This window comes from Camponotus vicinus, unplaced genomic scaffold (assembly GCF_025532165.1).
Source record: "Camponotus vicinus isolate PSW18456_S1 unplaced genomic scaffold, iyCamVici1.0 SCAF_3, whole genome shotgun sequence".
NCBI lineage: Eukaryota > Metazoa > Arthropoda > Insecta > Hymenoptera > Formicidae > Camponotus > Camponotus vicinus.
Window position 1 is genome coordinate 7,080,954 of NW_028141967.1, and position 13,328 is coordinate 7,094,281.

Genomic DNA, 13,328 nt, shown 5'->3' on the forward strand with positions numbered 1-13,328 from the left:
CAATATAAATTCAAATTCGTGTTTGTTTCCTAGAAAAAGAAACGAGACAGATTCCGCCAATTATCTAGCATCAAATATCAAATGCTTTCACATTGGAGAAGTTTGAGTGCCTGCTTGGAGAATCATCTACAAATTACCCCAAGGATAAAGCACTAGAAGATATAGAAATCAACCACATTCAACTGCTACCAACAGAAGTTCACAGAAAAACAGAGCTACTAAAGAAGCAGCTTAGGAGAAGGAGCATAGCCTACAATTTGGAATAACAAGCAATGTAGGTAATTTTATAAACTTGCATCTCACCAATATCTGGAACTTATAGAGTTCTGAATCAATTGCAATTTGAAATAAAAATGAAACTTTCTAACATATTACATTTAAAACGTAATAAAATCTAAAATTTTATTGTTTTTATTTTTTAAAACAAAATCACATATTTATTTTCTCTCTATAAAAAATGTTTATAAAAATAGAACAAAACTCTACACACGTATTAAATATATTCGTATTATATATTTCAGATGTTGCTGTTATTATTACTTGAGAACTCCCAAGACGAAATTGATGCTGTTCAACTTGGCTCAGCGTCCAATGACATCGTCAAGATAAAACCCAATTAAACCCGTTTCCGCTATTTAATAATTAGATATATCACCGATCAAGCCTGAAAAACTCAATTAATCAGATGTTGCAGATGAACTGACAGAACTCAACCTTTTTTTTCGCTATTAGACAATTATGCTTTACTTCACGCGTATATAGGCAGCGTAAAAATTGATGCTATTTATTGCAGAATTATAATGACTTTAATATTATCAACATATATAATTAATTTAAAATCTTGATCCTGCAGTTATTTGATATGTTTAAATTTTTAATCTCTTTTCAAATATAATAATTATAGACAAATATATAAATATCTATAGACAGTATATTTATATTTATACATATAGATAATATATTTATATTTGTCTATAATTATTATATTTGAAAAGAGATTAAAAATCTAAACATGTAAAGAATAATTCTAAGACTCAAGATTTTAAATTAACTATGTTGATTATATTAAGTCATTATATAATTCTGCAATAGATGGTGTCAATCTTCCCGCCGTCTAAATACGCGTGAAGCAAAGCACAATTGTCTAAGGCCGATATTACATTCATACTACAAAGTGCTGGTTGTAACGATTAAATATTAGATAGAGACTCTAGAAATTCTCTATTTGTTAACCAATTGCTACATTCGACAAACTCATCGTACGATATATGTAATATCATTCTAATAGCGAAAGAAAAGGTAGCTTCGGTCAGTTCTTCTCGTAACGTTGATTGATCGAGTGTTTCAGGATTGATCAGTGATATATATATATATATATATATATATATATATATATATATATATATATATACTAATTAAATAGCGATCTATATACATATAAAACGCTTATATGTATATGGTTATAAATTATATATCTGATTTTTTTTAAATAAAAATATGAAGATAAATATGGATATAAATATAAATTTTTGATAATAGAAACTTTAAAGAAATTGCTTAAGTATTATCCCTCTATTTAGAGAGATTAATAGTATTAACTCAATTTCATATAATCAAATATATAAGCAAATTTGTAGTAAAAACAGCAAAGGATGTCGTAACAGTGCAGATTATAATTAATAATTAATTAATGAGCTCATTAAAAGGATTTTAATTAAAAGCATTAATTAAATTTTATATAAATAAATAAATATAGAAATAATTAAAATTCTATATATTTTTTATTAATATTAATAATAAAATATAAAAAAAATGTAATTATTTTTATCTATTTATATATAAAATTTAATTAATAATACTATTAATTAAAATCCTTTTAATAAGCTCATTTCATTTATTATTAATTACAATCCGCACTTACGACAACCTTTGCTCTGTTCTTGCTATAATTTGCTATTATACTATGCACGTCAAGGTTTGCTTTGTTATTTGCGTGAATTTTACGTCTCATCGTGTCAGAGCAAACCTTGCCCTGTTTTTGCCACAAATTTGCTATCACATCGTGCACGGCAAGGTTTGCTTTGTTATTTGCGTGAATTTTGCGTATTATCGTGTCAAAGCAAACATTGCCCTGTTCTTGCCACAAATTTGCTATTACATCGTGCACGGCAAGGCTTGCTCTGTTATTTGCGTGAATTTTGCGTCATGCTGTTGTCACAAACAGCCTTGCCAACAAAAGCTAAGCTTAATGCGGACACACCTTGTCGCAATTTTGCTGCAAAGGTCTGCTCGAGTTTGCTGCAAACTTTGTGCAAAGTTTGTATCATTTTGCTAGCTGGGTAAAGCTGAAATTTTACTTGCAGTTTTGAAGTATGGACTCACGTATTGTTTATCACAAAGTGCGTTAGCCGATCTTTTTAAAATGTTGAACTGTTTCTTTAGTTTTTCTTTGTTGCCTAGTACACGCTATCTTGTTGACCAAATGTTCAATCCGGAAATAGTCATAGAATATCATGCAGTTTGTCCAAATTGCAAAAAATATATAGCAAAGTTTGATCGCAAAGATCGTCGCGTTGAATGTCAAGCATGCAATACTGTAATTGCATTGAAAGATACAACATATACTGACTTTTTTGCTATTATAAATATAAATAATGAAATTACAAATTTAATTCAAGACAATCAAAAATACTATGATTATGTAATTCGCGAAAGAGTACGAAATCATGAAAAATTCGATGATATAATAGACGGAGTATTATACAAAGAACTTGTTGATTCATTGTCAGCAAATGATAAATTTAATTTTGCTACACTTACGATGAACAGTGATGGATCGCCGATTTTCGAAAGTTCTAGGTTTTCGATTTGGCCGATTCAAGTAATTATAAATGAATTGCCCTTGGATGTAAGAACTTGTAGACCTATAGTGTGCGGTATATGGTTCGGTAAAGATAAACCAAATATGAATATTTTTTTAAAGCCGTACATTGTTCACATGAACAAATTGTCAAATGATGGTATACGATGTACTATTGCAAATGAAGTACGCACTATTAAAATATTCACTGTATGTTGCTGCGTAGACTCTGTGGCCCGTGCACTGATGCAGGGTATGGTTCAATATAATGGCCACTTTGGGTGTAATTGGTGTTTACACCCAGGGTATTATATTGCCCACAAGAAAGGTGGAAGTATAAAATATATTTTGTTGAATGAAATACCATCTAAAAGAACTGAAATTGAAACAATCGAGCACATGCGACAAAGTCTTACATCTCGAAATCCCGTTTATGGTGTAAAAAGACCTTCATATTTAATTAATTTACAAGGTTTCAATATTATATCTGGTTTTGTACCAGACAGTATGCACTGTCTTTGTTTGGGAATAGGAGAACAATTTTTAGGATATTGGATGGAATCGAACTTGCCATATTCTTTATCCAATAATGATGTTAATAAAATTGATAACTTGTTATTAACAATAAAAGCTCCTAATCAAGTTGCTCGTTTATCTCGCTCCATACGAGATAGAAAATATTGGAAGGCAAGAGAGTGGGAGAATTGGATTTTGTACTACAGTTTACCGATTCTATTATGTTTTCCACATTTAGAAATATGGGCAAAGCATTGGTCATTTCTAGTAGAAGCATTCCATATTTTACTAAAGAAAAGCATTACACGTGACGAAGTCAATTATGCTCATACTTTATTAACAAAATTTGTTTATTACACTGAATACTATTATTTAAAAGTTGCTATGACATACAATGTCCATCAACTATTGCATTTGGCACAAAGTGTAGCAAATTGGGGCCCACTTTGGGCTCATTCTGGCTATTGTTTTGAAAATGGGAATGGTCAAATAATTCGAAAAGTCCACGGTGCTAAGGGCGTTGTACATCAAATTTGTAGATCGATAGCAATGAGTCAAAGCGAATTGATTTTAAAGAAACACGTTGCTTTGAAAGCGTTTTCAAATGTAAATAATTTTATTTCTTACCTAGACAAAAAAAGCGCAAAACAAACATGTAAAGTTTCGCATGCAAGATATTTCGGACCACACTACAAAACTAGTTCAATGTGGATAGAAAAACTTGAATTATCTGATGAAAGTCGAACTTATCAGAAAATTGTAAAAGAACGGTGTTTGTACACATCATCAAAAAGAAATATCATTCGATCAGATAATTCATATGCTTTAACAACAGAAGGGATTTTTATTCACATTGTAGACTTTATTATCGATACACCAACAAGGAAAGAATACACTATTTGTCATATAGTAAGTACGGAAAATGTTTTTAATAATTCTTTACCACTGAAAAAAATTGTTAATATTTCTGATAATTTAGTAGCAAAAGACATCAACAGCATTGAAAGAGTTTGCGTTTTTATGAATATAGATAATATGAGGTATATATGCGCAGTACCAAATTTATATTTTTATTAATCATTTCTTACTTGTATATAATGTAAATATTTCTTACTCATACAAAATGTAAATATACTTCTACATAATGTAAATATATTGTATATGATTGCAAATAAGAATTATATATAGGCTACATTCGTTTCGATGCTTTTCAGCGCTGAATAATAAATATTTTATATAATTGAAATTATATATTTTTTCTTTTCTCTATTTCTATCATTCAACTCTTTAAAATTTGATTACTATAATTATTGTTAGATGTAACAATAATAAAAAGATTATAAATTAAAACAAAACGTTTTAGAACTTACATAAATAATATATATATATATATATATATATATATATATATATATATATATATAATAGATTCCATTAAATCTATATTTTAATTTAAAAATATCGAGACCTTACCTTTTTTTGAAGATATCAAGAATCTTTAAATTTTAATACAATATAATTTTTTAGATCAGATCATAAAATTTCAAAAATATGATTTCCCTACATCACGTAATTTTTTAAAATCACATGATTTTATAAAATCATGTGATTTTTCAAATTACATGATTTTTTAAAATCAGGTACCGATTTGAAACATTTGAACATTTTGTTACGTTATTTATTTATGTCATTAATTACGTGATTTAATTATCTAATTTTGTGACGTGATTTCGTGATGTGATTTTTTTCAGTAGGGATTTTACTTGTAACACTGTATGGCATTCGCTTGTACCAATATAAGATCATTGGTGGAGCCATTTCTCCCTTAGCATTCACCATAAAAAGCGTCGTCAAATTTTCTTTCTCGTCTCCATCAATAACTTTATAAACTGATTTTGATCCACTTTTTGCGATAACCTGATCAGCTTTGGGGCAAAGAAAAAAAGCACTCTCATCACAGTTAAATAGCCTGGATGAATCAATTTCAACAAGATCTTTTTTTTGCAAATGTGCATGCACTTCAGCGAACCAATTTCTTAACACATTCTCTGTAGCTGAAGCACGAGTACGTGTCAAATTTTGAGCTACTCTGAGGCACAATTCTGGATGACGTCTACGGAAACCTTCGTACCAATGTCTACCAGGCTTGTTATTCGTGAAAGGCGTACTCCTTTTTAATTCAGTCACTAACGAATGCACACTATCAAGCAGTTGATTTCTACTAACTGGAAAACCTCTATCACAGCAGTAGATTATCCATTCTGTGATTCTTGATTCTTCTTCTTTCGTTAAAATAGTCGGTGGTCCTTTAGAACACTCGACAGGATAGATATTTTTTGCTTTGCAGTAAAGCGTGCTTCTCGGTACATAATACATTTGTGTTGCCTCTCTCAACGACATGCCATTTTTCATATCCTTTAAAGCAGCATTTATATTTTCTTGTGTATATTTCTTTTTTACTACCTTCGGCATGTTTGTGATTCTAAAGAACACAAAATATTGACTTATTTAGTGTCAATGCAGATACATCCCGACAAAAACAGTACGTGAAATCCACGTTATTACCACGTAGATTAATATCGTTGAATCCACGTGGATATTCGAGTGGATAATCCGCTCAAAAACGGTACTAGAATCTACGTGGAATCTATGTGAAAATTTCATGAACTTTCGAGACATATTACTTTTTTCATTTTTGATAAGTGACATGGATTGTTGACTTGGACATTTATAAAAGTATATAAATACACTCGGCCATAAGAATAATTTTATTTTTATTTATATTTTATTTTTAATATACGCAATAAATAGGCTATCTCCCATTTATCCGTTTAATTTCAAATAATCTGTTCCATATTCTGAATCCCAACAAGCGATCCAGATTATTAAACAAATTATTTTAAATTAAATCAGTTTATTAAATTAAACTGACTGAAGGACCGTCTACAATGAAAATAACATCGGTGGAGTGGACGGTGGAGTAAGGCGTAAAACTAGGAGTAATGCGAAATGGAAAAGAACCATTCGCTTACGCCTTACTCCACCCTCCACCGTCCACTCCACCAATATTACTTCCATCGTAGACGGCCCTTAAAAGAAAAAATAAACTTCGGACCGTGTTAGTATCAGTTCTTTATATACACTTTATGACGAAAAGTTGAATACGAGTTAGCTAATTTGATGCAGCGCCGCATAGCGGCAAAGCGAGGAAGCATATTCTATATACATATATACTATTACATATTTAGAAACATACAGATATAATCTTTTTTTTAGCAAACATTTTTATCTTTCTGAAAGATTTCAGAAATATTGCAAATACAATATTATATAAAATATAAATATAAATATAAATATTATAATATTATAATATAAATATTATAAATATTATAAAAAACATGATGCAGGTATATTTCTGAAATATTTCAGATACAAAATTACAATTAAAAAATTTTAATAAAATATCTTTTAACATTACAATATTACCGAGTCGTTGAATGATTAATCATAATTTCAATAGAAATATCCACATAAAATCTACATTGATATTTCGAGAATAAAGTACCTCGATGTAATAATGAAAAAAGAAGGTTGTATCCACGTAGATAATTCGTGGATAAATCTGCATCCACGTAAGCTACGTAAAATACGTGGATTCGACGAGGATGTGACGTAACTGTTTTTGTCGGGATTGCAAGGTTATGTACGGCATTCTTGTCTCAATTAATATATATCTTTTTAAACTATTGAAATATATATTTGTAGATGTTAAACTAATGTTGATAATACTATTAAATAACATTATTTATTAAAATACTTACATAATTAACATTAATAGTAATTTAATTCACCCGATTTAGCTATTAGTACTTTCCAGTCGAAGCGAGTGTACCGATAACTAAGCGCACGATCAGTTACTGGGCAGTCACGTAAATTTTACTGTACCAGTAACTAAATTCACAAAATTTGCCCAAAAATATTGTTTATATCAATTAAAAGCATATCAGCATATGTTTATAATTATTCTATATCTTTCTCGACTTGAATAAAACTTTGTTTATATAATAAAAACGCGAAATAAAATAAAAATCATCTTAACAAGCAAGACGAATTTTCTTAAGAAAACGTTAAGAACATTGTCAAAATATGTCCTTCGCCTAGATGCGTAACAAATTTATCTCTTACTGGACATTAATTTTTATTATATTTAAAATATCTTATTATATAAATATCCTTAAATATTAATAGATTTCGATAAAATTTTGAAATTACAATAAAAAAACCATTTGAAATTAATAACGACAAATTCTCATGTAAATGTCCGGATATAGGGTCATGTCCGGCAATCGGTACTTTTACCTTGGATCACACAATTTGCATTAACTGGATATTATTTATTATAACATACATTCGGGTTACACTTGTGGATTGCGACTAACTGATTTTCTTTGTTGCGTTGTGCCGTGTGCTGTCTCTTTTTCATGCATCACTATAGATGGCAGCATACGCACTATTTTACTTATAATAAAATACAAATGTAATATATATATCCAACACTGTATAATATTATTGTCATAGTATTGTAAGTCGAAATGTCGGAACCTTTAAAATGTTTAAGATTCCACAGTCCGCGGTTCCTGTTCCTGAGCGTACCAGCGCGATTGGCAAATAGGTTCGATCTTGTAACGACGGTACAAGTGGTAGAGGAAGAAATCCATAATATTTGCGATAGCGTACGAAAAAATTTAGAAACATTACCCAAGCTTAAATTCGCTCAAAGTAGCGCAAATAAGACGCTTCAAAACGACAATTTAAAACAAGACAGATTAAGCGTTAGTCGAATTATTATTAGGAGAAATTATTCGCCTTTATCAATCGATAGTCGCGTTTTCAAATTACGTTTTTCGCATTATACTTGATACCATACAATAACAAGCTCTCTTTCAACAAGCAAAATTTCCAAATAGAATTCTATGACGAAATCAAATCACTAAACAAGCGCAACATTATGCAACATTACAAGAAGCTATCGTAAGTAGGAGCCAGTGCAGAAGAGAAGATCAAAGGTCCGACAAAATACACTCCACAACAAAAGTCTAAGGGTACTTTCCGATTCACGCATGATGCGCATGAAGTGACAGAAAATGTCTAATATGCGTGACATGAACTATACATTTTCTGTCACTTCATGCGCATCATGCGTGAATCGGAAAATACCCTAACCAAGCATTTATGCAATCAATATGAAATAAAACGTTGTAACGTCATAAATGTGGGAAAGTGGGGCATCTTGGACGAGAATGATCAGATACGCAACTCGATTGTCATTGCCAAATCCTCAAGAATAAACACTTTCCAAAATCATTGCACTTACTGTAAAAAAGCAAGTCATGATCGTAAAGAATCCTAGTCACTAAATGGCCGACCGAAAATTTTGGACCAAAATAAAAAGGACGAAAATAAGAAAACGCGAAATAATGATAGAAAAAAGAAAATACAATGACAAAGGAATATACGGTCCGGATGATAACAATACGCAATAAAAAATGAAAGGCTAAAAGATCGTGGCGCAAGATGTTAGAGCGTAAAAAGTAATAATAAAAGACTCTAAGTAAGAGACATAATATATTAATAATCAGTTAGATATAAAAAATACATATGTACATTTCGATCTTTTCAAGATCCTTTTCAATGTTCAAGAAATCGTTAGAAAATAAACAAAATTAAATTTTAAATAATAAACAGAGCGCGATTAAACAAGGATAAGCGCGATAGGAAACAAATAGACATTGTGTACAATAATAACGGTCGTAAAATTTAAAAACGCTAATAATAAATGTGACGAAAGCGTATAGACAGTTAGCAAACTAAAAAACTAATAATGTCTGGCCGTAAGCTAAATTTTCCGAAAGAAGGCCAACGTTCATCTCTTCATCAGAAAAAAGACGCAATAAAACCGCATACGTGAAGAATATTCTTTCACAAATTTGTATTGTGTGACGATTCCCCGATGAAAAAAGTCCCAAAAATTTTTTCATCGTCAGTCAAGGACGTCAGTCAATTTGCCTTTACCGCCAAGCTTGTGCGTTTTTTTTGCATTTCGGAGTCGCGTGCTCATTCTCTTTTCGACGTGTCCAACACATTCACTTTTTAGTACAGTAACATTGTCACCGTATGGATTCAAATCTAAAATTGTGTTTATACCTGAGCGTGCCTGCGCGCCGTGCTCTCGTTGCACGCGCAGAATTTATCGAAGGACTTCGAATTTCGCTTTAAAATTTTGAAAACATATTTTTAAAGAATATTACTATTGATTTATGAAAAAAAAATCGATTTTTTTGACCTTGTAAAGTAGGTTCCCCCCTTAATCGAACAGTATCAGATAGTGTATTTTGGCGTATTGATACTATGAATAAATTCTGACTGTTTGACCCCAAGGCGCAAGTTTCCTCTTCTTTCTTGCACTCTAATTACCGCGCTTTGGCTCTTGCCAATTTTACTAATTAATAAGTGTTCCCTAGTAGCACACTTTATTGGAGCAATATTGGCTAACAATATATACAGGGTGAGTCATTTTAATTAACGCACGCAATTATTTCGGAAACAAAGCATTTTAGAGAAAAATGTTTCAGACAAAAGTTTTATGGTTTCGAGGGGGCCATAAGATGGTATCATTGGTTTGACACTGAAGAGTCATTTGAAGGTCACGTGAAGGTCACTTCAATTTTTTTAAATGGAACACCCTATATAGTTTTGCACACTCTTGTAGCTTATCTCGAGAGCTTTCCAAAACACTATAATTAAGTACCTTTTCGTTAAGTACTTTTTGAGTTATGAGGCTTGAAATAATTTCTTAATTTTACATAATGAAGAAAAAATATGTAATTTGCAATTAACAATTCCATATTTTTTCTTAAAAACAACTATGTGTTTTCTTTACACCAATTGATTCCTCTCATTATTTTGTACGTAAAAGTATTAAGGTAAGATAATCGAAAAATGAATATTTTATAAGATATTTTACGGTTTATGTAAAATTAAGAAATTATTTCAAGCCTCATAACTCAAAAAATACTTAACGAAAAGGTACTTAATTATAGTGTTTTGGAAAGCTCTCGAGATAAGCTACAAGAGTGTGCAAAAATATATAGGGTGTTCCATTTAAAAAAATTGAAGTGACCTTCACGTGACCTTCAAATGACTCTTCAGTGTCAAACCAATGATACCATCTTATGGCCCCCTCGAAACCATAAAACTTTTGTCTGAAACATTTTTCTCTAAAATGCTTTGTTTCCGAAATAATTGCGTGCGTTAATTAAAATAGCTCACCCTGTATATCCAATATTTCCAATATTGGTCCAATATTGCAAAGTAGACGCGATTTCATTTTGAGCCAATATTGAATTGTAATATTGGACCAATATATTATTTTCATCTTTAACCACCCAGACAGCATACATGTCCAAAAGACATCTAAAAGACGACTTAAAGACGTCTTAAAGTCTTTTAGACGTCTTTAAGACATCTTTTGGCCTTTTTGTGCTGTCTGGGCAAGATTGACTAATTATACATACTCAAATATTTTTACATTGGATATAGATCAGTTTATAATATATGACGGAATTCGCCATCAAAAAAAAAAAAATTAACCGTCTGTGGTTAATTTATGGAGCTCTGGAGCTCCTCGCAAAAGCTAAAGGAGGTGCGGCCATAATAGTCCGCACTCTTTGACTGATATCCCGACAAAAACAGTTATGTCACATCCTCGTCGAATCCACGTATTTTACGTGGCTTACGTGGATGCAGATTTATCCACGAATTATCTACGTGGATACAACCCCGTAAGCAAAATGTTAGCAGTATGTCGGCAGACTGGTAACAGATTTAATCAAAGTATATCAGCAGACTGACATCAACTGCGTCCTCATTCAGCTTATATTCTGCTGACAGAGCCTGCTCACAGAATCTGACAGCAGATTGGTAGCAGAAATCCAGCAGGATCTGTTAATATGACTTGACGCTCGATTGGCGGCAAAAACCGAGCAGAATCTGTAAACATAATCTGACAACAGATTGTCGGCAGAAATCGAGCAGGATCTGCGCACGCAATCTGATGGCAAATTGACAGCAGAAACCGAACAAGATTTGGGCTTACTTATATTAATGTTGTATAAATGCAATAAAATTGATTATTACAGGTGCTAAATAAGAGTATTATCGGTGAGTTATCGATTAATTACAATTTCTTCTGATATGACATAATGTATAATGATATATGTTATATCGTAATTATTCTCACATAACGAAGGACTAGTTCAATTTAATTAAATTAATAATAAAGTAAATGATAAAAGTAAATGTAACTTGTAAAACTGGAGATGTAATTTATTTAGAATTAAATTCTTGCTTTATGCTTCAAATAGGCAGTAAATGAATAATTTACCATTTATCCTATTGATTCCAATCAGTTTAATATTCTGAATCTCATCTGTTTGTATCAGATGTCAGAAATAAAAGTGATAGAAATAGTTACTATATTTTTGATCTTTTATTAATAATCGCGACTTTATATATATTTTTGACAGAGATTTGATCGCGAGAAAGTATATCACAGCGGTAAACGAAGGAACTATCGAATCATGCAAACCCTGTTCTGCTTCTGCCGTCAATCTGCTATCAGATATTGTGTGCGCAAATCCTGCTCGCTTTCTACAGGCAATCTGACATCAAATTTCGCCGCACAGATCCTGTTCCATTTCTGCCATCAATCTGCCGTCAGTTACATTAGCAGGCTCTACTCGGGTTCTGCTGACAATTTGATATCAAATTTCATTGTGCAGATCCTGCTCGATTTTTGTTACCAATCTGCTGTCAAAATTGCGCCGCACAGATCCTGTTCAGTTTCTGCCATCAATGTGCCGTCAATTATATCAACAAGTTCTGCTCGGTTTCTGTTGATAATCTGTTGTTCAGTTATGTGAACAGATTTTGTTATATTTCTGCTGACATTCTGCCGACACATGATATATCAGAACCTGCATCAATTCTGTAATCTTTCTGTCGACAAAAATTTGTAACAGATTACCTGACAAGATCTGCTTTAGCAGACTTGGCTATTGGGGAACTTTCTTTTTTTATTATTACATCGAGGTACTTTATTCTCGAAATATCATGTAGATTTCATGTGGATATTTCTATTGAAATTATGATTAATCATTCAACGACTCGGTAATATTGTAATGTTAAAAGATATTTTATTAAAATTTTTTAATTGTAATTTTGTATCTGAAATATTTCAGAAATATACCTGCATCATGTTTTTTATAATATTTATAATATTTATATTATAATATTATAATATTTATATTTATATTTATATTTTATATAATATTGTATTTGCAATATTTCTGAAATCTTTCAGAAAGATAAAAATGTTTGCTAAAAAAAAGATTATATCTGTATGTTTCTAAATATGTAATAGTATATATGTATATAGAATATGCTTCCTCGCTTTGCCGCTATGCGGCGCTGCATCAAATTAGCTAACTCGTATTCAACTTTTCGTCATAAAGTGTATATAAAGAACTGATACTAACACGGTCCGAAGTTTATTTTTTCTTTTAAGGGCCGTCTACGATGGAAGTAATATTGGTGGAGTGGACGGTGGAGGGTGGAGTAAGGCGTAAGCGAATGGTTCTTTTCCATTTCGCATTACTCCTAGTTTTACGCCTTACTCCACCGTCCACTCCACCGATGTTATTTTCATTGTAGACGGTCCTTCAGTCAGTTTAATTTAATAAACTGATTTAATTTAAAATAATTTGTTTAATAATCTGGATCGCTTGTTGGGATTCAGAATATGGAACAGATTATTTGAAATTAAACGGATAAATGGGAGATAGCCTATTTATTGCGTATATTAAAAATAAAATATAAATAAAAATAAAATTAT

The 13,328-nt window shown here is 31.1% G+C and overlaps 2 protein-coding genes across 4 annotated transcripts; one reads left to right on the forward strand and one right to left on the reverse strand.

Annotated features, from left to right (window-relative positions):
- Window positions 1–1,755: 1,755 nt before the first annotated feature.
- LOC145968896 (uncharacterized) lies at window positions 1,756–4,609 on the forward strand. Its single transcript, XM_083094768.1, has one exon. The coding sequence runs from the start codon at window positions 2,423–2,425 to the stop codon at window positions 4,451–4,453; it is 2,031 nt and encodes a 676-aa protein (XP_082950894.1). The 5' UTR covers window positions 1,756–2,422; the 3' UTR covers window positions 4,454–4,609.
- Window positions 4,610–4,844: 235 nt separating this feature from the next.
- On the reverse strand, window positions 4,845–8,455 carry LOC145968100 (uncharacterized). Of its 3 annotated transcripts, XM_083093349.1 has the most exons (3): window positions 7,736–8,455; window positions 7,198–7,327; window positions 4,845–5,858 (listed from the first exon to the last, which is right to left on the reverse strand). In XM_083093349.1, exons 2-3 carry the CDS (start codon window positions 7,206–7,208, stop codon window positions 5,084–5,086), a joined length of 786 nt encoding a protein of 261 aa, XP_082949475.1. In that variant the 5' UTR covers window positions 7,209–7,327; window positions 7,736–8,455; the 3' UTR covers window positions 4,845–5,083. The 3 variants fall into 3 exon arrangements, with proteins under 3 accessions (XP_082949475.1, XP_082949476.1, XP_082949474.1); XM_083093350.1 differs by lacking the exon at window positions 7,198–7,327; XM_083093348.1 differs by having other exon boundaries at window positions 7,198–8,455.
- Between the last annotated feature and the right edge of the window lie 4,873 nt (window positions 8,456–13,328).